The 22,728-nt window shown below is 56.6% G+C and overlaps 1 protein-coding gene across 1 annotated transcript in view; it reads left to right on the top strand.

Annotated features, from left to right (window-relative positions):
* Positions 1 to 468: 468 nt before the first annotated feature.
* MED27 (mediator complex subunit 27) overlaps positions 469 to 22,728 on the top strand; it is a 211,955-nt gene continuing 189,695 nt past the window's right edge. Inside the window, exons 1-2 of the mRNA XM_002721943.5 lie at positions 469 to 732; positions 2,464 to 2,608. Coding sequence (XP_002721989.1) covers positions 530 to 732; positions 2,464 to 2,608 — 348 coding nt within the window. The 5' untranslated portion in view covers positions 469 to 529. The remainder of the gene's footprint in view (positions 733 to 2,463; positions 2,609 to 22,728) is intronic.

The following is a 22,728-nucleotide window of genomic DNA, read 5'->3' as shown; positions in this document are numbered from 1 at the left end:
CTTGGGCCATCTTGCACTGCTTTCCCAGGCACATTAGCAGGGAGCTGGATGGAAGTGGAGCAGCCGGGACTTGAACCGGAACCCATATGGGGCGCAGGCACTGCAGGCAGCAGCTGTACCGGCTAGGCCACAGCCCCGGCCCTGGCATCAATCCTTCTAATGGTTCCCAAATGGCGATTTTCTAATTCCATTCCCCTTTCCACGTTGCTTAGTTGGCGTTGGAGAGTAGGGGAAAATGGCCCTTCTCCCCCACCTCCTGATGACCATGGCTCACTTTATTCTAATTCTTTTCCACACGATTCCCAGGTGGAAGTCTGGGGAAGCGCAAGGCCTTTATGTCCTCTTCGCCGTGGGGCAAACCCAGCCCTTGCATCAGTTTCGTGTAAGCGAACCCTGTCTTCCAAGCTACCGAGGCAGCTTGCCTCGGACGAACTACATTTCCCAGCGGCCTCCGGGGGCGACGTCATCAGCGAGCGCGGCCTGCGCCTCGGGAAGCCGGTTTGGGCGAGCCCGCGGTGGCGGCGGCGACATGGCGGACGTGCTGAGCGTCGGGGTGAACCTGGAGGCCTTCGCCCAAGCCATCAGTGCCATCCAGGCGCTGCGCTCCAGCGTGAGCAGGGTGTTCGACTGCCTGAAGGATGGCATGCGGAACAAGGAGACGCTCGAAGGCCGGGAGAAGGCCTTCATTGCGCACTTCCAGGACAACTTGCATTCGGTCAACCGGGACCTCAAGTAGGTACCGGTGGAAGGGGCCCGGGTCGGGACCGGCGCCGCCGCGACCCTGCCAGACCCCGCGCGGGACTTCCCGTCCCGGGGCTGTGCAGCCTTCGCCTTGCCTCGCCGCTCGTCCCCTCCCCGAGCCTGGGCCCGCGCCCCGGGCCCGCTTCCTCGCCTGCCTGCTCTTGGCCTTCTGCTCCCGGCAGGCTCCCGCCGCCCTCCACGCCCCCGTGGTCGCCCCATTCTCTCCCACGAACTGCCAGTTGTCCTGCGAGCTCGGCAGGTTTCTCACCTGTGGGCCCTGTCGTGTCAGACCCAACAGGACCCGGGCAGCTGCGCGCCCCTGAACTCATCAGCCTCATGCCACCCCCGTCCCCAAGCGAGCGGGTGCATCTCCTTTCCCGCCCCGGCGCAGCCACCCGCGCAGGTCTCCCCCAGCAGGGAGCTGGTCTCTGAGCCAGGTTCATCGGGACCCTCCACGCCCCCTCCCCAGCACTCTTCGTCGCGGCCTTTAGGGTCCCGGGGCGCTCATTGATTCTCTGTCTAGCAAGTCGCCTCCTGAACGCACGCGAGGATTAGGTGTGAATGCCTGGCACCTGTGGGTCGCTCGGGTGAACTGCCTTCCCCTCCTTAGGAGGGTGGGTGCCCCTGTTGGCAGGGGAGGGCTTTGTGAGCCGGTGGTCCCGCTCAGTCTGCTTAGTAACCGGGTGGGAGGAGGAGGCAGAATGGAGGACAGGGTGGTGGCCACATGATGGTGCCTTTGGTCCCCCCACCCTTGCCCCCAGTAGCTGCCGTAAGTCACACACCTGCCCCATGCTTTGCCGGCTCAGGGGAGGCTCTGGTGGTTCCGTGCTGGCTTCGGGGGTCCTCGGAGCGTGCCCCCGCCCTTGCTCTCCAGAGTTCTCCTGCCAGACTGGGCTGTTTGACACACGACCGTGCTGGTGTCTTCCCGTTCTGTTCGTTTGCTCGCTGCTCTGTGTTGGCGAGTTTTACCGTCTGCGAGGCATCACGTACGACTATCCCGATGCGAACGATAAGTAATCAGCGTCGACTCCGCCGCCCGCTGTTCTGCCGGACGCGGTGATGTGCTCGTGGAGCCGAGAACCCCGAGTGAGAGGCAGTGTCGTCCCGGGAGGCCGACTGGTCGGGAGAGGTCTTGACGCGGTGCCCTTAGCTTTTCTGCTCCTTTTTTTTTTTTAAGATTTATTTTTATTTATTTGAAAGTCAGAGTTACACAGAGAGAGGAGAGGCGGGGAGTGGGGTGGGGTGGGGGGGTCTTCCATCCGCTGGTTCACTCTCCAATTGGCCACAACAGCTGGAGCTGCGCCGATCCGAAGCCAGGAGTCAGGAGCTTCTTCTGGGTCTCCCACGCGGGTGCAGGAGCCCAAGCACTTGGGCCATCCTCCACTGCTTTCCCAGGCCACAGCAGAGAGCTGGATGGGAAGTGGAGCAGCTGGGACTCGAACTGGCGCCCATATGGGATGCCGGCGCTTCAGGCCAGGGCGTTAACCCGCTGAGCCACAGTGCCGGCCCCAGCTTTTGTGCTCCTTGGGAGAGGCACCAGGGAGCTCCATGAGGTTCAGATGCGCCCACTGAGGGGTGTCTCGATTGTCCCTAATCTTTCTTACCTTCCAGAAAGCACACTCGTGGTGGATGGGGGGCCGGGCAGCCTCTGTCTGGTGTGGCTGGCTTCTGGCGGGAGCTCACGTGGCTCGGGCTGACGCGCTGCGTCTGCTTCCTCCCCAGTGAGCTGGAGCGGCTGAGCAACTTGGTGGGCAAGCCGTCGGAGAACCATCCTCTGCACAACAGCGGGCTGCTGAGCCTGGACCCCGTGCAGGACAAGACGCCGCTCTACAGCCAGCTCCTGCAAGCCTACAAGTGGTCCAACAAGGTACGGGGGCGCTGAGCCGGGCCGAGGTTTCCCGTGGTGCCCGCGGGCAGCGAGTCGGGGCGGGTGTTGGTTTCCGCGTTGTGCTGGGTCTGGCGTGAGGCCGTGAGCCGCAAGTCTTGGAATTTCCTACACACTGCTCAGGCCCTCCTCGGAAGGCTGCAGGGTGCATGGTGTCACGCGGGCCACTGCATCTTTAAGCAGTTCCGAGTCAGCTGGAGTCAGGGTGTAGGGCAGCTTTAAGAACTACTTGGAGTTGTGTGGGTTGTCCGGGAAGGCCTGCCAGCTTTCACCAGGTTCCCAGAGGGGCTGAGACCCCCAGAAGACTCAGGACTGCCAGTGCGGGTGCTCGGCGCCCCAGGGGTTTGTGTTCTCGTGCTGTCTGCCCTCGTCGGTGGGACAACGTCCCTGGGATGCTGTTTGTTAGACGCCTGCTTTCTGTAGGCCCCTTGTGAGGGAGGGTGGCGCTGACCCGGTCCCTAGGACCTGGTGTTCATGGTTTCCTTCGGCAGGCGGGCCCGTGGCATAGGCCTCGGACAGCTGTGGAAGGAACCCACACGAGGCTCATGAGCTGGCAGCGGCCTGTTTACTCACGAGTTCTTTGGTTCAGGGCTGTGTGTGCACATCCGTTGACGGGGAACGCGTCTGGTACACACACACGCACATATTCGGGGCTGCGCGTGCCTGTCTGTTGACTGGGAATGCGTCTGGTGCACACACACACTCGGGGCGGCGCGTGCCCGTCTGTTGACAGGGAACACGTCTGGCACACACACACACACACACACCGCGGTGGACACTTCTGTCGGGAGCTGAGTGGCCCCTCCAGTTCTCCCTCCCCTCCCCTGCCTTGATGGTTTAACTGGTGTGTAGAGTTTTCCCTTCGAATTTCCCTGTGGAGATTTTTTTTATATTTGATTTTGAAGTGGAACACCAGAAGCTCAGTTCGAGATTCAGGGAGAAGATGATCTGTCATGAGGTACTAAGGAACGAACTTGAACTTGGAATGTATACGTTTGGCCCAGAAGGCTTTTTCCCCAAAGTCTGGGCCGCTGGAGACCAAAACCCAGTTTGTTTAGATTAAACCCAGAGGTGTGGAGGTGGGGCAGGGCGGTGTCTGGGAGTTTCTGGGGCTGAGCTCCTGAGGCCCAGGGTTCGATGGAGTGACGGGGTGGGTCACGCCCCTGCTCTCGCTAGCCTGCTTTCTGGTGGCCCCCTGAGAAGTCCCACTGGTGGAAAGATGGCCCGGCATTTCTAAGTGCGCCTGGTCCTCGTCCTTGTTGATCAAGTTGTGTCCCTGGCAGGTCCTGGAGGAGGATTCCGGCCGTGCCTGGAAGATGTCCTTGCATGGGATTCTGCTTGCATCACCCAAGGCGCAGGAAGTGGGGCTTCTTGGCGCTGGAGGAGGGCGGTTCCCAAAGAGAGGTTCTCCTGAGGTGACAGAGGTGGTTCTCAAGGCGGGCCGGGTGCAGGACAGACAGCCTAGGTAGAGACATCCGGCCCTGCCAGGCAGCACGGCCCCCGCCCCGGGCCATCCTGTTTTGGCTTCATTGTTTGCCCAGGGGCGTTCTTGCTGGTGGTTGGGTGGAATCCGCTCAGTAGGTACGTGGTGTGGCTTCTCTCCGGCTGGGCCCCTCCCGGACGCTTTCTGGTGTTTGGACCCGGAGGCCACGTTGACGAATGACGGGGGTGAAGTTGCTCTGGAGATAGGCCAGAACCAGGAGGATTTGCGGTGGTGGGAGGCGTCAGCTGTGAGTGACCCGGACTTGCGGCGGAAGGGACTGCTCTTTTTTTTTTTTTTTTTTTTTTTTTTTTAAGATTTATTTATTTTACTTGAAAGGTAGGGTTACAGAGACACAGAGGGAGAGACAGAAAGAGGGAGAGGGAGAGGGAGAGGGAGAGGGAGAGGGAGAGTGAGGTCTCCCATCTTCTGATTCACTCCCCTCATGGCTGCAACAGCCGATGCTGAGCTGGTCTGAAGCCAGGAGCCAGGAGCTTCCTCCAGGTCTCCCGCATGGGTGCAGGGGCCCAAGCACTTGGACCCTCCTCCGCTGCCTTCCCAGGTGCATTAGCAGAGAGCTGTACTGAAGTGGAGCAGGGGGAACTTGAACCAGTGCCCACAGGGGATGCCAGCCCTGCAGGCTGCAGCGCCAGCCCAAGTGACTGCTCTTAAGCTGAGTGATAACATTAACTTTTGGGTGAGCGTAGTTTACTTATTCATTGAATTTATTGTTCAGCTATTGAAGTAGAAGTCGTTGCCCCAGTGTGGCCGAGAGGCTGTGTGGTGCTGAGCAGACACCTGCGTGTGTGACCTCCTGCCCTGCAGGTGCTGCAAGGTGACGGCGCCTGTAGAAACGTGTCCCGGTGCCAGGCCGGGGCCCAGGCGTCTCCCTGGCCTGGTGACGTCAGGCTCCTAGGAAGCACCTGTGCTGTTTCCCGCCTCCCTGGTGTGAGCAGACAGTGAGCTGTAACAAATTCACCCTTTATTTTAGCTCTGAGCAAACTGGCTCAGAGAACTGACTGTTCGAGGCTCCCCAGCTCCGCTGGAATTTTGAGTGTCCTAAAATACCCAGTGTTCTTTCCTCTAAAACATGATGTTTTAGTCCTACTTCATATAATACCTTTCTTTTCTTTTTTTAAAGATTTATTTTATATATTTGAAAGACAGAGTTGCAGAGAGAGGGAGAGACAGAGAGCGGTCTTCCATCCAGTGGTGCACTCCCCAGATGGCTGCAGTGGCTGGAGCTGAGCCTCTCCAAAGCCAGGAGCCAGGAGCTGTTCTGGGTCTCCCACGCGGGTGCAGGACCCAAGGACTCGGGCCATCTTCTGCTGCTTTCCCAGGTGCATTAGCAGGGAGCTGGATCATAAGTGGAGCCTCTGGGACTTGAATTGGTGCCTGTATCTGGTGCTGGCACCGCAGGCGGCCTCTTTACCCGCTAAGCCCCAGCCCCAGCCCCAGTATGCTGATCTTTAATGGTCAGAGGGGGTGGAGATGGCCAATACATAGCACACATGTCCTTAAACTATTGCTTTTTGCAGGGCAGACGTCACTAATCAGCTGCTGTGTTCCTTCCTGCTGAGGTGTGTGTATTGCCTTGGAATCCTGTCACTGTTCTGGGGCGGGCGTGGCCTGGAGGAGGGCTGCAGGGCAGGATCTCTTCACTTGTTTACTGGGTGATGTCCAGTGAACAGGACTTGTTGATGCCCCGCCTTACGTCTGTAAGCGTTTCAGGTGGATGATAAGCTGGGAGGCTCCAAACACAACAGATAAGCAAGTAGCAAGGCTGGTTCTTGGTTCCATCAGTTTTGCTGTGCATATGTGTTACACTATACACTCTACCCTATACATAGCATCTGTATTACATGCTTTTTAAAACAATTCCTTTTTTAAAAAAATGTATTTATTTGAGAGTCAGAGAAACAGAGAGGGCTCCCGTCTGCGGGGTCGCTCCCACAGTGGCTGGGCATGGTCCCGGCCGAAGCCAGCAGCCAGAGCTCAATGCAGGTAACAGGGCTCTAAGTACGGGAGCCGGTACCTGCAGGAAGCTGGAGTCAGGGGCAGAGCCGGGACTGAAATGCGAGCACTGCAGGGTGGGACCACTGGACGCGAAGCCCGGCTCAGGTGGGACATGCTAATCAAGAAATTCATTAAAAAAATAAACCTTGAAAGAATAGAGAAAAACAAGAATAAGGATGCCTGTGCAGTTACATTTATTAAACCCAAGAAATAGCCTCAAGGAATCGGCTCGTATTCCAATTTCTGGCTGGTGACATGGAAGAAGCAAACAATTAATTCTATGTGTTTATCTTGCCTCTTCAACAAATGAAAAGAGCTTTTTAATTGCCGAAGCTTTCATCATTCATCCTTTTACCCTCAAAGAGTTCGAACCAGCAAGTGCATCACTGTGTTATGTGAAGTCTGGGGTAACTTGCCAGTGTCAGCTTTACGCGCTGTTGGCTAAGAATTGAAGGAAGCGTGGGTGACACTTTGATGCCACCCATCATGTGATGGACTTTCTGTTTTATGTGCTCTGGCCACGGAAAAGTCTTGTTCCTGCCTAATGACTAATTATTTTCTTCAGGGGGTTTTGTAATTTTCGTATAGTCAGTCGGAATATTAATTACACGGTAGTCGGCATAATTGTTAGAATAACACATTTAAAAATTAATCTCGTCTAATGAAATGATGTTGAGTTGCTGCGAGCAGCACTTCTCTGGTGCTGAATTGGGGAGAGAATTCAGCTTTTAACTCTTCAGCACCTATAGACAGTTGTTCTGTCGGGGCGACAGGCCTCTGCACTGGACAGGAGAGGACTGGTATCCACGCTGCCCTTGCCTGGCTGCTGTGCGCGGACCTGTGGAGCCGGGGCCCGAGCCACTGCCGAAGGCCCTCCCCGAGCTCCCAGCGGCCTGGCCCAGGCTTCCGTTCTTCGTTCCCTTTGTCCACGGCAGAAGGCCGCTTCCTCCATTTTCCTGTGCTATCCCTGGCTGCAAGTCCAGGGCAGCTACGGACAGCGAGCCTGAGGGTTTATGTTATAACATAAGCCCGTCACCTGTCCACACCCGCCCGTGTGCTTTACATCGTCTTTGATGATTTATAGTAGCAGATACCGTGTGCTGTTTGAGGAGTCTTGGCAAGAACATAATCTGTGCCTGCGCAGTACAGATGCGGCTTTCCCCCGACATGTTCCACCCACCGCTGGTTGGATCCACAGATGCAGGCCCCACGAGGAGCGGGGCTGGACGGGCAGGCTGAGCTTTGCCTCTCCCTGGTGGTATCTGAGCTGTTGCTGTGGGGAGCAACTCGGACTAGACTAAGTTACTGGAATTAAGACTTACTCTATGCATCTGCTCTCCCACAATACGGTGCTGGGACAGGAGTAAACAACTTCTACACAGCTGCCTCCAGTTCGACCAATAACCTGCAGGAGCTGATCCTGCTCCTGATTGGAGGAGAGCAGCGTGCTCGGCGTGTGGGTAGCAGAGTTGGGATTGGTGGAAGAGGACTATAAAGGAGGAGAGAGACAACATGCACGAGGAACATCTAAGGGGAACATCTGGATAACATCTGAGCAGCCCCCGAGAGAGCCGGCCGGCGATGTGCCGCTCCCCCGCGGAAGTGGGGAAAGTGGCAGGGGGAGCCGCCCTTCCACGGAGGTGGAAGGATCGGCAGCCAACCCGGGAAGGACCAGCAGCAAACCCGGGAAGGGCCGAGCAGACAAAAGAACAGCGCAGGGTCCTGTGTTGTTCCTCTGCGAATGGGGGAGCGACAGTTGCTTTCAAACGGGGTTGAGGAATGGGTTCAGAGCAAGGTGTGTGGCTGTCTTTTAATATTTTTTCAATGTTCTCATTTTTAAAGAGGCAGCAACTTTTTTTTTTTTTTTTTAGGATTTATTTATTTATTTGAAAGAGTTCGAGAAGGAGAGACAGCGAGATCTTCCATCTACTGGTTCACTCCCCAGATGGCCGCAGTGCCCAGGGTTGGGCCAGGCTAAAGCTTGGAGCCAGGAGTTTCATCTGGGTCTTCCACGTGGGTGGCAGGGGCCCAAACACTTGGGCCATCTTCTGCTGCTTTCCCAGGCCATTAGCAGGCAGCTGGATGGGAAGTGGAGCGGCCGGGACTTGAACCGGTGTCCATACGGGATGTGGTGTCACGAGCGGCAGTTTTACTGCTGCGCCACGACACCGGCCCTGAGACGGCAGGTTTGTCCTGAGAAGGTGCTGACGTAGTCTGAAGTCATCCCCTCCCTGCCTCCTCCCGAATGCTTGTCAGAGCTTGAAGTGTCTGTGGCATTGGTGTCACAGGTCTGGGTGGGGCCTCTCTGCTCTGTTTACAGTGCCTTGCCTTGTGGACCCTGTCCGTGTTTTAAGGGGAAACCTTTGTAGGGTCCCGGCGGAGAGGTCCCATGTCCCTCTTTTCTTTGCCGAGAGTCCCGGGCACCTAGCAGGTGCAGGGTGCACAGTCAGCCTTCGGTTAAAATTCCCCGAATGAATGAGGTTGAATAAAAGCTTTTGCTCTGGCCGGCGCCGCGGCTCACTAGGCTAATCCTCCTCCTGTGGTGCCGGCACACCGGGTTCTAGTCCCGGTTGGGGCACCGGATTCTGTCCCAGTTGCCCCTCTTCCAAGCCAGCCCTCTGCTGTGGCCAGGGAGTGCAGTGGAGGATGGCCCAGGTCCTTGGGCCCTGCACCCCATGGGAGACCAGGAGAAGCACCTGGCTCCTGGCTTCAGATCGGCGCAGCACCAGCCGTAGCAGCTATTTGGGGGGTGAACCAACGGAAGGAAGACCTTTGTCTCTCTCTCTCACTCACTCACTCACTCACTCACTGTCTAACTCTGCCTGTCAAAAAAAAAGCTTTTGCTCTGGACTTTTTAACTTATAACCCCTTTTGTGGTTTGCTTGCCTGTGTTCTTGATGAAGTGTGCTAAGGGCATTCCGAAGTCCAGCCGTGCTGCTGGTAGGTGGGAGCTCCTGCAGGAGGCCGGGCTACCCTCCGGAAGGGTGACTCGAAAGGGCCGGGCCGGGTCAGTGGTACACTGGCGACGCTCTGAGGGCTGAAGTTAGCGGTTTTATCTACGGTGTTTGTCGCTGGTGCACCCTTCTTAGTGCGCCCACTCCATGGCCAGTGCCTCCGAGGAGAGGGGGTCCGGCGGTGACCCGTGGTGTGAGCTGAGTGCAGCTGGTCTGAGCACCACACCTGATGTAGCACTGAGGGGCGGCTTTACCAGCTGTGCCACAGCGCCGACCCCAGGTGTGTAATTTTGAGCAGGGGTGCCAGGCGCCACGCTCGCAGGTTTTTTCCCCTGACTCTAGCCTTCATTGCAGCCAGCCACTGCGAGGGAGCTTCTGGCATCGTGGTTCTGACTAGCATAGACGCCCCCGATAGCCTCGAACCCTCCCCTCCTCCCCTCCCTCCTGCTCCCAGGCCCTGACCCCGTGTGGGCCATTAAGGAGAGAACAGAGGGTAGTGCAGCCAAGCAGAAACACAACCACATGTGAGCACGTGGCCGGATTTCTCGGTCCTGTGGGGTGCAGAAGCGTCAGGGCTGTGCGTGAGTTCAGGTGTCAGACGCCCGAGTTCTGGGCCACCTCTGCACCAACAGCACAAGTGAAGAGGCTCTGAGCTCAGTTGCCTGGCGTGTGAAATGGGGACAGTCCATCTGTGTCACGTTCAGCGAGCCCATGCATGGGAACGGCCTCGGGGCTGAGCTGTGGCGAGCCGGTGGTGTGCACGTGTGCTCAGTGTGGCGGTGGTGCGCAGCGGTCACGAGCACAGCTCTGCCCCGGCCACGTCCCAGTTCCACCTGCGTGTCTGTGAGTCGCCTCAGTCTTCCATTCTCTGGAATGGGGACGGTAGTTGTAGCTCCTTCAGAAGGCTGGGGCTGAAAGAGGTGATAGGAGCCAGTGCTGCCCAGGGGTTGTCTGACCAGACAGCGCTGAGGACAGGCACGGGACAGCTGGGGCCACTCCTCCGGTGACTTCTCCATCCCCAGGCCCCGACGCTTTGGCGTGGTCTCAAGTCCTTTAGGCACGCAGGCTTTGATGGTAACAGCGCACGTGAGTGTGAGTTAGCGTGTGCACACACGCTTTCCTCCTGAAGTCTGGGGGTGGAGGCGAGGGGCGGGGAGGTTGGGGAGGGCTGTGGGACTTGAGGGGCCCCAGAGAGGCAGGGGCACAGGAGGGGTGAGGAGCTCGCCGAGAGGGTGGGAAGGGCGCGTCGTCCGCAGGGCTGCCCGCGGGTCCAGGCCGAGGAGGGCCCTTCCCACTCCACGCTCACTCAGGGCCGTCTTCCAGAGCTTGCACTCCACGGCGGCTCTGTGTCCTCTGCCGCGTGGGAAAGCTGCGGGCAGCCGGCGTCGGTGTTCAGTGTTGTGTTCAGGACTGGGCCAGCCCAGCTCAGAAGCCAGCATCTGGTCGGACCCGGTCCGCGGCCCCGGGGTTTGTGCCCCAGGCCTTCCCAGCAGCTTTCGGACTGGGGCAGGTTCTGACCTTGCCGCGCCTCAGCTTCTCACCAAGCCAGTGCCCGGCGGGCAGTGGCAGCTCCCGCCCTGGGGGCATGCTGAGGGCCATGGCTTTGTCACACCTGGTGCCCAGCACCCTGCCCGGGGTCTGGTAAGTGGGCGTCCGCAGTGGCTGTTCTTTTCCTTAGTGCTAACGGCAAAGCTGTCATCCGGCTGCTTTAGCCGGACAGAACGTTTTGTCTCAGCTGCCTCGTGTCCAGCGCTGTGACCCCATGCCAGTGGCTTTCCCCTGAGTCCTGGTCCCTCATCGTGGGGACGGAGGGTGCCCCGTTCAGCTCCAGCGAGGGAAGCGCCTGTGGTGTTACAGGTGCATCCGTGTGGGTTTGAAATTGAAAGCCTGAGCTGGGGCCTGGGGACTCGTCCACCCCTGCTGCTGTCCCGGGGACGTTTCTGGGGCCCACAGCCGTTGCGATGCCCCTGAGGCCTTGGACTGCCCCGGAGCAGCGCCGCAGGCCTGGAGGTCTCGCCTGGAGGGTCTCCGCACAGCAGTGGCTCCTGCAGGCTCCCCGGGGAAATGTTAGTGCAGTTCAGGCCATGTCCCTAGGCTGGCTCACTCCCACCTCCGGCCGCCCCACGTCCAGTTGTGCAGCTTTCTCGCTGCTGGACTCGGGCTTGTGACTCTCGTTCTTCCTCTGGAGAGTGCGCGGGACTCTGTTTTGGACATCACGGGCCTGCCCTGGGCGGCTGCATGGTCCGCCGCCAGCAGCCACCTGTGCGTGGGGACTCACGTCTTTTCCTTGTTGGCGTGCTGACTTAGCCTCTTCTGGACCCGTGAGGCTGCGGTTTGCAGCCAGAGCCCAGGTGGGAGGGAAGCTGTCCCGCGTCGTTTTTCTGCTCGCTGAGCCGCAGGTTGGTGGTGGGAGCATCCCGGGTCAGGCCAGAGGATCTTGCTGCGCCTCTTCTCATTCTCGTGTCTTTTTCCTGCCGGTTCGGGCCGGGGCTCGACTGGTAGTTTCTCTCCCATTGAACACACTCCCCCTCCTTGCCAGCTGCACACAGTGACACCTGAGTCTTCAGCCTGAGATCCAGGGCCAGGTGTCTGAGGACCCGCTGGACACCTGCCCTTGGCTGGTGTCCAGCCTCTCAGACGAAGCAGTCTGGAACTACAGCCCTGCCTGCTACCTCCCACAGGCTGCACCAGACCTGCTGCCTGGGGTGGGGGCCTTCTCCAGCCGCGTGCCCGGACCCCTGGGTGTCCACTGGGGCTGCTGCTGGCCCTCGCACCCATTGGCCCATCTGTTGATTCCACCTCTTCACAATCTCTCGGCTCTCCATTTTGACCGTTGCTGCCTGAGCCCTGGCCCACACTGTTGCCTGGGGCGCAGCCGTGCGTGTTGTGCCCATTCGAATCTGTTTTCGGGGCATCTGTGTAGGGTTCTGCCTCATTGCTGTCGTTCATGATTTCCTCCTCCTCTGTCCGGTGAATTCCAGCCCCCCCTGAAACCTGAGTCTGGAAGCAGGCGGACCTGTGGCCAGGCAGCCCTGCCTCAGTTTCCTCATCTCTGCAGTGCCAGCTTAGCCCCGCCTGTTGGTGGTTGAGGGTGGCGTGAGTGGGTCCCTGCACGCCGCCAGCTTAGCGTCAGCACTGCACGGTCTGGCCGCGGTCCGCTCCTGCGGCCCCTCCCTCTCTGCCTTCCTGGGTGGGGTGGACGGTCACAGCTTTTTATTGCGGAAAATTTCAGCTACACACAACTGGAAGAAGGTGGTGTAGCGACCTCCTGTATCCCCAGTTCCAGCAAATGGGGACGTTTTGTCTCATTTCTTTCCCCATTTTTCCTCCCTCCCTCTTTTTCTTTTTTCTTTGTTCTTTTTTTCCCCCTAAGATTTATTTATTTGCTTGAAAGAGAAAGGGATGGAGAGAGACAGAGAACTCTGTCTGCTGGTTCACTCCCCAAGTGGCTGTTGTGGCCACGACTGAGCCAGGCCTCCTGTGTGGTTGGCAGGGTCCCAGACAACACCGGGGCCACCTGCTGCTGCTTTTCCCAGGCTGTTAGCAGGGAGCTGGATTGGAAGCTGGGTGCTAGGACCTGAACCGGTGCCCCTGTGGGAAGCGGGCGTTGCGTCAGCGGCTTTACCTGCTGTGCTACAACGCTGGCCCGATGTTCTTTTTCCGTAGGGATGAGGGAGTGGAGGGGTCGGGATGGAAGCTGGGGCGTTTGGAAGCAGATTCCTGACATCATGTCTCGTTTTCTGTAAACGCTTCAGTTCCGAGCTTGCTCTCCTCCCGCCTTCTCTGCTCCTTCTGCCGGTTAATCTGGGGGTTCATTGCAGGTCCCCCAGGGAACGTGACTTCTGTCTTGGGCCTCTGCACGTGTTCTTCCTTTTCTTACTTTCTTTGGAAAACTCCTGTTCATTTAGCTCTCAACTCAGCGCCATCTCCCCTGGAAACCTCACGGGGCGCTGTGGAATCGGGTGGCCCCGTGTGTACCCCCTTTGTTGCTCTTATCCCGCTCGCCTGTTCGCTAGTCTCTTTCCCCCTGAGTTTAAGCTTTCTCCTATGTTGGGTCTGAGACTTCGGGCAAGTTACCTAACATCTCAGGCCTCAGTCTGCTGGACCATATAGTGGACATAACCCTGACATCCCAGGGTCTGAGGGTGAATGCAGAGATGTGTATAAAGTTTCTAATTCTGGGCAGGGCACAAGGTGAACAGTGGTTCTTACTTCTAAGTGTGTGAGAAAACCATGTTTGGAGTTCAGTTGAAGCCTCTGAGTTCTTTGTTTTTTCCTTCTTTTATATATATATGTATTTTTAAAGAGGTTTTTTTTTTTTTTTTTTAGATTCATTTTATTTACTTGAAAGGCAGAGAGAGAAAGAGAGAGAGAGGTTTTTTCCATCTACTGGTTCACTCCCCACATGGCCAGGAGCTTCTTCTGTGTCTTCCACGTGGGTGCAGGGGCCCAAGCACTTGGGCCCTCTGCTGCTTTCCCTTGCACATTAGCAGGGAGCTGGATGGGAAGTGGAGCAGCTGGGACTTGAACTGGTGCCCACATGTGCTGCAGGTGGCGGCCTAACCCTCTAGATTTCCCTTCTGAACCTGGCCTGCTGCCTTCACCTTGACTTCTTTTTAGACTTTCGGTCTGCCTGGGAGTGGCAGCGGGCTTTATCCTGACATCTCCTGCCAGCGTGGGCGTCGGGGGCTGTGTGTCAGCGCTGCCTGCTGCTCACGGAGCTGTCCTTTGGCCTTGAGACTCCGCTCCGCGCTCCGCTCGGGTGTGGGCGTTCCCTGCTGCAGCAGCTTGTTTGTTTTGGGAGGCGCAGCTTGCTGCAGTGTCTGGGGCACAGTCCCTGCAGCGTGGGGCCTTGGCTCTGCCTCTGCTTTCCTTGCTGACTTGACAGAGCGCACGGAACTCCCCAAGACCCTCACTCCACTCTGGGGACGTCTAGCATTTGTGCCAAGTTGCACATTTGCCCCCAGCCCCGCCCTGTCTGACAGTTCAGCCCTGGAATTGGAGGCGCTATCAGCCTCACTGAGGATGGCTCTGCCCTGCGGCCTGGGCTCAGGGGTGGGGAACCTGGAGCTGAGGACTGACCGGGTCCTGCTGCTCGCTGGCCCCTGTCTGGAACGGCAAGCACCTTCTCTTGGGTTCTTGCCCACTGCCTCTTCCAGCCCCAATGAAGTGTTTCTGCGGTGAGGGCACGCAGAGCTGATTGCATCCGCTTCTGCCCCGCAGCCTCTGGGCAGCTGCACTGGACGCAGCGTGCGGCACGCTGCCTGCCTGTCCCCTTCTGTCGCGAGCAGGAGCTGTGGACTCGCCCGCGGGGGCGAGTGAGGAGGGCCACTCCTGCTGCATTTCCACACAGGCTTTGCTTCCTGTGTCTGAGTGTTAGATCTTGGGGGACCTCAGCCAGCAGATAGGTCATTGCACCTCGCTTTACAGAGAGGGGCCATCCAAGGCCACGCCTCAGCTTCTTCTGGGGGCGCACAGCACATGGCAGCTTGGTACCGGAGTGCCCCCGGGTATCAAAGGAACAGGTCGGTTTCTTCCACTGCTGAGACTCTTTAAGTTCTTGCCTTGTCCCTATCACTGAGGCAGGAGCAGTGGTCTCTCCACGTGACCTATTAGCTGACAGCCTCACCAGGCCCAGCCCAGCGTGGACGTGGCTCAGGTCAGTCTCCTTGACCTTCATGAGCGAAGCAGCCTCAGGCCCCTGATTCTGGAGTCAGGCACCGTGTTTGCTTTAAGCCCTGCATGCGACAAGTTGGGATCTCAGGGAGTCGCTGGCATCATGGGAAAGAGGACGGACGAGGGGCCCCGACCACCTACCCTGGTGTGGGAATGGGCGCCAGCCCCTCCGCCCAGTGGGATTTGTGCTCCTCCTGGTCAGTGGGATTTGTGCTCAGCCCTCTGCCGAGTCATGAGCTGCTGGGGCCTGATGTCGTGCCTGTGTGTCCCTGTGTTTTCAGATCACACAGTTGCACTGTGCCATGATTATTTCCTGTCAGTGGGCCTCTCTGATGGTTGCTCACTCTGGGCTGGGCGCTCTCCTTGCTGCCTGTGTTCAGGGTGGGGTTGAAGGGTGGGCGTCTGCAAGTGTGCGAGCATTCCCATGGGAGAGAAGGGTTGTGCTTGTGGCCAGATGTTTCTCCTTGTACCCGCCTGTCCATTCAGTACTTAGACACCGAGTACCTGTGTGCGCCTGCGCCAGGTCCTGTTCTAGACAGAGGGCGAGGCCGGCACGTTCCCACATTCCCGGGCCCTGGCCTCCGCGCAGTTCCCTGCCCATGACTGGTGACGGAGGAGTGTAGGGCAGCGTGGGGTGCAGAGCCCCTGCTTGGAAGAGCAGTTCCTGACTCAACTGCCAGCTCCTGCTTCTCGTCTTGTTGTTGTTGTTTTTTTTCTTTTTTAATATTTCTTTTTTTATTTGAAAGAGTTACAGACAGAGGGAGAGACAGAGAGAGGTCTTCCATCTGCTGGTTCACTCCCCAATGGCTGGAGCTGGGCCGATCCAAAGCTAGGAGCTTCTTCTGGGTCTCCCATGTGGGTGCAGGGGCCCAAGCACTTGGGTCATCCTCCACTGCTCTCCCAGGCCACACCAGGGAGCTGGATCGGAAGTGGAGCAGCCGGGACTCAAACCGGCGCCCGTATGGGATGCCGGCGCTGCAGGCAGAGGCTTAGCCCACTGAGTCAGCACTGGCCCTGCTTCCCTCCCTCCTTCCCTTGACCAGCGGCCTGGAGAGCCTCAGCCTGCTGGTCCTTAGCGTAGCTCTCAGCGCTGGCTGACTTAGTAGGCATGTGTAACTTATCTAGGAAAGTGTCTGAACATAAAGGCAGTTTTGTCTTGCTGTCCTGGTATCTTAAATATCATCCTGTTTTATAGCTTGCTGCATTCTAATTCTGTCACATGCTTAATGCAAATGTGAACTTCTTGCCAGTGACACAGAGCGTTCTGGTGTGTTTGCCCTTGGCTGTCAGCAGTTTGCTCTTCTGCCCCGGCCCAGGGCTGTGCTCGTTGTGAGGGGCTCTCCTTGACTTCAGGAGAACGCTAAGTGTGTGTCTTGTACTTGTGTCCAGAGGGGAGACACAGGAGAAGTAGTCACTGGATCAGCTTTGGGAACGGACTTCCTCCCTGCCATCGACCTCAGTCCCGACCCAGCTGGCCTGCCTCGGTCAAGAGAGGACTTTCCGTGTGTCCTTTGCCACAATGGATTGGCGACACTGTTGCCAGGGGTTACACATATGTTATCCCCTGTACTATAACCCCCCTTGTCCATGGGGAATGTATTCTGAGATGAGACCTGCAGTGGTTAGCGCTAAACCCTGTAATTTAACACCTCTTCATCTTAACTAAGCACGCATCCTTGACTTTGGCCATAATTGGTGTAGTTTGAGGTGTGGCAGCAAAACTAGCACACATGCCGTTTCTTCCTGATTTCTCAGGCAAAAGGTTTGCTCTCACCATAGATCTTAGCAAACCTCCTCCTACAATTTTTTTTTAAGTCAAAAAACTGCCACCTTTTCATCTAAACCAAGCACTTGAAACTTCTTTTGGGCACATGCGAATTGCTGGCCTCACTGCTCTTGTTCTTGGGGGCCGATATTAGGTGCACAAAGGTTTAATTGGACACAAGCACTGTGATACCACGATAGTTGGACTGATGACCACGACAGCTGCCAAGGGACTGACGGGTGGGTGATGCTTCCAGCCCACCCGTGTTGGACAGCGTGATCCCCGCTCTGGGCAGGAGGGAGCAGGAGGGCATGAGGTGGCCTCACACTGCTCAGAATGGTGTGCACTTTAGAACTTAGGGAGTATTTCCAGAACTTTCCATTTAATATTTTTGGACCTACAACCTTGGAAAGCCGACCATAGGTAAGGGGGAGCTACTATAAGGGTGGCTTGGTCTGTTCAACTTTTCTTTAAACCCCTGGAGGCCTGGAGGACAGTTTTGTCCACGTGTGAGAGCAGCCTGATGCCACTGCTCTGGCGCCTCAGCTGGGGTTGCCGGGGTCCTGGCTGCTCTGTTCTCTGCACTTGTCTGAGCCTGTCTGGCCCTTTATCCAGACAGCCGATCCTAGGGAGATTTATCAGTCTTGGCAATTTAAAATCTCACTTTATAACCCAGTATATCTCTCAGAATTGAATGCATCGATTCAAACTAGGACGTCAACAGATGGTGTTTGTGGTAAGAATTAGAATCACCGGAGTTTCAGAGTAGACCGAGATCCTGACCTGTTTGTGAGCAGAAAAGGAGGCAGTGACTGTAGGTGAGTCTTGTTCGGTGACAAAGTGGGGATGTATTTTCCTTCTGGAGTCACAGTGGTGGCTTCTGGAAGGGGAGTTCGTCTCCGGGCTCCACCCTCTCACCTGTAGGAAGGGTCGGCGCGTGTTCCGTCCCCGCACCTCGCCGCGTGGGCACTCAGAAGACCTTAGTTTTCTTTGCATCGCCCTGAGCGTCCATCCCCTGTGCCCTCTGCTCCCAAACACGTAACTCGAGTCAGGGGAGACATTCCTGCTCACTAGATTGTTAAGCTTGGCTTGGATAGCAAAACTGCCAGCTCTATCTAAATGCCTTTAAAATGTTACAACATTTTATTTTTGTTAAAAAAAAAGAGGATTATGGAGGCCTCTCCCCTGTTTTTTTCCAGTCTAAAGCAGAGCAGTCTGTGTTAATTTTAATTGCTTGGATGAGCTCAAACATTGCGATTTTAATGCATTTTCACGGTAGCTCAGACAGCATAACTACATTATCCTCTGGCAGGTCACTGGAATCCTCAGCCAAAACACCGTACTTGGGGACCTCAGCTTGTGGAGCCAGAGTGCGGTCATCTCCCAGCAAATGTCTCGTGGGGAGTGCTGCTTCCCGCGTTGAGACTTCTTCCAGCGAGCGTTGTTCCTCTCGGTCACGTCCTGGTGGGCATGCATCGCTGTCGAGGAAGGTGTGCAAAGCTGCTGGTTAGCAGAGGGTGCCTCTGGGGGAGCAGCTTCACTGTTGGGAGTGGAGGGTGGAAATGGCCTCTCGTAGGCTCCCCCGTCAGCACCCCCTTTGCTTTGGTCCTAAAGGAACAGATAGCGTCTGGCCTTGGAGGGCGCTTGCAGGGGCTGCATCTCCCATCTTGTGCGCTCACTCCTCAGACAATAATAGCAAGTGTTGCTAAATGAGTGAGCAGATGCGCCCACCCCGCTTCAGGCCATCTTCTCTCGCCGGGACATTTGCAGCCGCCCGCAAAGTGACCTCCCTGCTCAGCACCTCCAGTCTTCTCCCACACAGTGCCAGAGTGAACTTTCGAAGTGCAAGTTTGATCACGAATCTCTGGCTTCAAATGTGTTGATGACTCCTCGTCATGCGCAGTGTGGCTTGTGACCATCCTGGGCGGCTCCTATTCTGCCCAGCCCGGGCCCCCAGTCACCGCGGGCACCCGACACAGCCTGCGGCCCCGCGCTCTTGCCCTGTGTACCTGGGCCCCTCTCTCTGTGCTTGGCAAATACTTCCCAATTTTTCTGTTTTTGTTCCTAGTTGCATACGTAGGGGAAAGGTCTTTGCTAGCTTCTCAAGTCAGGGAGAGACAGGGTGCTTCTGATTCACATGAACTCTTGGCACTGATTGCCCGGGGTGGGTGCCCGTGGCATTATATTTCCCGTGTCTGGCCAGGCCCCGGGAGGAAACCAGCCTGCTGAACGCCGGCAGTTAAGGAAGCAGTTGCCTGCTCTCTGAAGTCAGTCTGGTAACTTGAATTCCAGGGGCTTCTTGAGAGGCGGGGCGGGAGTGGAGAGGTGGGTGCTGGGCGCGCTCTGCTGTAGGAGATGACTCTCGACTGCAGCGTTTCCTGAGCTCCCGACAGCTGCCGAGACCTCTGTCTTCGGTTTGTGCATTCCGCTCACGGCCTGGCTCGCTGGAGGATAATGCGCATTAAGGTTGTGTGTGTGCGAGTTTTAACTAGTTTGGGGATACAAGCAGAAGGCAAATTATCTTGATTATTTTGAGGCAGATAGGAAGAGGACAAAGAAAGGATAGAGCGCAAGTTTTAGGAGCACCTGTGTGTCTGGCTTCAGCAGCGTGTCACGCAGTGACCCATCCATCATGACTCAGCTCCTGGGAGTCCAGGTTGGGGCCCCAGGGCCTCGTGACCTGGGTTCAAGCCCTGCTTCTTCCCTCCGCTAGCTTTTACTCTCGGGCAGCCTGCTGCTGTCTCCTGGGCTGTAGACGGGGTGGTGGGAGGTCTGCCAGGGTCATTGTGAAGGCCTCAGAGGAGGGGCTGGGCCGCTTGGCTGTGCTCACCCTCAGCTCTGGCCTCCTGAGGAGGGGACGCAGTGGAATGACAGAGAGGACTGCTGGAGCATCTGAGTCCATGCCAGGGCCTCCTGGCCCCGCGCGGCCCAGGTGCTGCACGGCTGTCGTCTGGAGAACCAGGGCGCATCCCAGGGCGGTGGTGCCCCACAACGAGGGCGCTGTTCTGTGAGGTGCAACTCGCCGTGTTTCCGCGACATCATAGGTGTAAGCTTCCCGACCACTGGCAGAAATCAGGGAGACCCTCGCGGACGTTTGCATTTTAAATACGTGAGTGGGCTGTGCGTGGGACTCTGGCAAAAGAAACTCTCTCCGCTCAGTCCCTGTGTCGTCCTGCATACTTTCAGGGGCTTTTCGTTTGTATGTGTTGTTAACGTGTAACTTAGCTCCCCAAACCTTAAGGGTCGTAGAAATAATCTCTGGTCTCGAATATCCCTTCCCATGGCCTCTGCCAGCGCCTGGTAGAGATGTTGCAGAAGTCATCTTCAGCATTAGATTGGATTCTTTTTTTTTTTTTTAAAGATTTATTTATTTATTTGAAAGTCAGAGTTACACAGAGAGAGGAGAGGCAGAGAGAGAGAGAGAGAGAGAGAGAGAGAGAGAGAGAGGTCTTCCATCCACTGGTTCACTCCCCAATTGGCCGTAACGGCCGGAGCTGCGCTGATCCGGAGCCAGGAACTTCTTCCAGGTCTCCCGCATGGGTGCAGGCCAAGCACTTAGGCCATCTTCTACTGCTTTCCCAAGACACAGCAGAGAGCTGGACTGGAAGTGGAGCAGCCAGATTTCAAACTGGCACCCATATGGGATGCCAGTGTTTCAGGCCAGGGTGTTAACCCACTGCACCACAGCGCCAGCCACAGATCAGATTCTTAACTTGGGTCTGTGATCAGACCTCTGTTCTGCACATATTTGTAGGGACATTTTCCCGGGCAAACAAGTCCTTGCTTTTATCAAGATTCTTTTAAAGCATCTGTGGCCCCAGCGAGTTGTAAGAAACATTACCATGGAGGAAGAAATGTTGTTAGTTTTTGTTAATTTGTAAACAAAACATTTTATTAATAAAATGTTTATGCCCTCTTAAAATATAACACGTCTTTCAGTGATTAACATGTTACACTCTATAAAGCTTATTATAGAATCTTCAAACCAAAACAATTAGTTTAAAAGCATGCCAAGCCACTGCATTTGCAAACTGTCTGCTGCTGGCATAGATATAAAAAGAAAATCTCACAGTCAGAGTCAAAAGGTCTGTAGTACAGTTCCTTTTATACCGCAGTGATCCTTGTGGTCCTGACTGCTGGGCTGGGCAGAGCCTCCTGTGGCCCCCAGAGCCAGAGCGCGGGGCCGGCAGGAGCAGGCTGTGAACTGGGTGCGGTGTGTCGTCGTAGAGCTGACTTACTTTCACGGTGAGAGAAATAACTTCCAAAGCTGGGGTTCAGCCTCCGCCCTCCAGTGATTCACTCGTACCCCTGGGGCTCCCCCTTCCTCCCTGAGATGTCCTGCAGTGTGGCGGGCTCGGCTGTGCATGAAGGGCTCTGTAGCGTCGCGTGCTGCTGCGGGCTAACAGTTGTGACACCTTCCTCTGGGAAACCAGAGAGATGGTTTGACGTTGGCAGCGCTGTGGTTGGTGGAGAGTGTGGAGCTTGGGAAGGCTGGCGCTGCAGTGAGGCTGCGCAGAAACATGGCCACTGGGTGGGGCCAGCAGCGATCCCAGCTGGGCCCAGTGACCATCACTGTCCTTGTGTGCTGGTTTTCCCAGCCACAGGAAAGACATTTATGAGTTGGCTTATATTGAATTTGCTTAGTGGTGGGCACTGTATCTGTATCTTGTGGGAGCAGGTAGAAATGGTAGCCAAAAAGATCAAGGTTGTGTTGTTCAGCTTTTTTGGGCAACTCTTATCACTTGTCCCTGTGGCCCAGCCTCTTGATGTCTCTGCCACTGGTGATGTTTATGTCAGGGCAAAAGCTGTGGCAGGGACCTGCTGACTCCTGCTACCAGCCTCTGCACGTGGGGTCATATTTACATGAATCAGTTCTTCTTCTATAAAAGAAATGGGAACTGAATTTCCATTAACTTGTTAATATTCTTTTTCTCTTGAAACAAACCCTCCCCGTTTTGCTCCTGCCCCCAGCGCAGATAGCTAATGGAATCTAGGCATTGCGATTTGTTTGCCGTGTGACCTTGGGTAGGTTGCCTGATCTGCCTTGAGTCCGTTTCCACCTCTGTACATGGGGATAACAACAGTTCTTAGCTTTCAGGGGTTTTCTGACAATTCAGCGAGCTGACGCAGGTGCGGAACTTAGCCCAGGGTTCCACAGAGGTTAGCTCCTGGGAGTATCATGACAAAATATGGGGGGGGGGGGGGCGCATTTGGCATGGTGGCTAAGATGCCGTTTGCGGCTCTCTTGGTTTTAGCCTGGTCGAGCCTTTGGCCTGGACTGGCGGGCTCTGGGGAATGAGGCCCTAGAAGGACGACCTCTCTCTCTCTCTCCCTTTCAGATACAATTACATGGTATTTGCTGGGGAGCGTTGAAGCTCCTGAGCTGCCAGTCCTCTCAGCAGTTCTTGTGAGCAGTTCTTGTGAGCAGTCCTCTCAGCAGTTCTTGTGTGAGCTCGGGGGAGGAGCTCAGGGCCCAGTGGTGCAGCTCAGCAGGCGGGGGAGCCGTGTGTTGGGCAGGGCGTGTTAATGGCTGCTCTCCCGAGGGTTTGTTTCCTGCTGTGGTGTACACGTGGCTGTGGGCGTCCAGGCCGTCACGGATCCCGTGTGCAAGGCTGCCGTCATCGTCACGGCTCAACAGAGCCTCCCTCAGCCCTCCCCTCCCAGGGCTGCCCCGGCTCCTGAATGGGGCTGCGCCTCTTGGGCCGACCCCTGCCAGTTCCCATTTGGTGGCTGCTTGGCGCTGTTGGCAGGTTGGCCGTAGGAGAAGCTCAGCACTGTAGCTTGCCAGCACAGTTTGTACTTTGATTAATTTATTTGAGCTGACTCTTGTATCAACCTGCAAGGGTAATTGTGCACAGATTACTGCTGAAGCCCGGAGCGGGTCTCCCTACCTCAGCCCGTGCTGGCCCCAGGCGGTCCCGAAGGCTTTCTCAGGCCATTCTTTCCCTCTTGCACTCCCAGAGGTACCAGACTCTTCCCGGAGTGGAAGCCCCAGGTCGTTAGAAGCCCTTACAACAGGAGGAGCGCTGGTTTGGATTCTGACCCCGTGTGTCACGTTGCACGTGTGGAGAATGGCCCCTTTAACTTGGCGTGTGAGTTGGATTTCATTGTCTCTGAGCGCCGAGGCCCTGCAGCCTGCTGCTGCTGGGTTCTTCCAAGCCCAGCAGCGTTTCAGAGTGACGCTGGTGCAGGTGTCTGAGTTGTTTTCAGG

Source organism: Oryctolagus cuniculus, chromosome 1, assembly GCF_964237555.1.
Source record: "Oryctolagus cuniculus chromosome 1, mOryCun1.1, whole genome shotgun sequence".
Classification (NCBI taxonomy): Eukaryota; Metazoa; Chordata; class Mammalia; order Lagomorpha; family Leporidae; genus Oryctolagus; species Oryctolagus cuniculus.
Note: the sequence above shows the minus strand (reverse complement) of the source record. Positions and strands in the feature narration are given on the sequence as shown.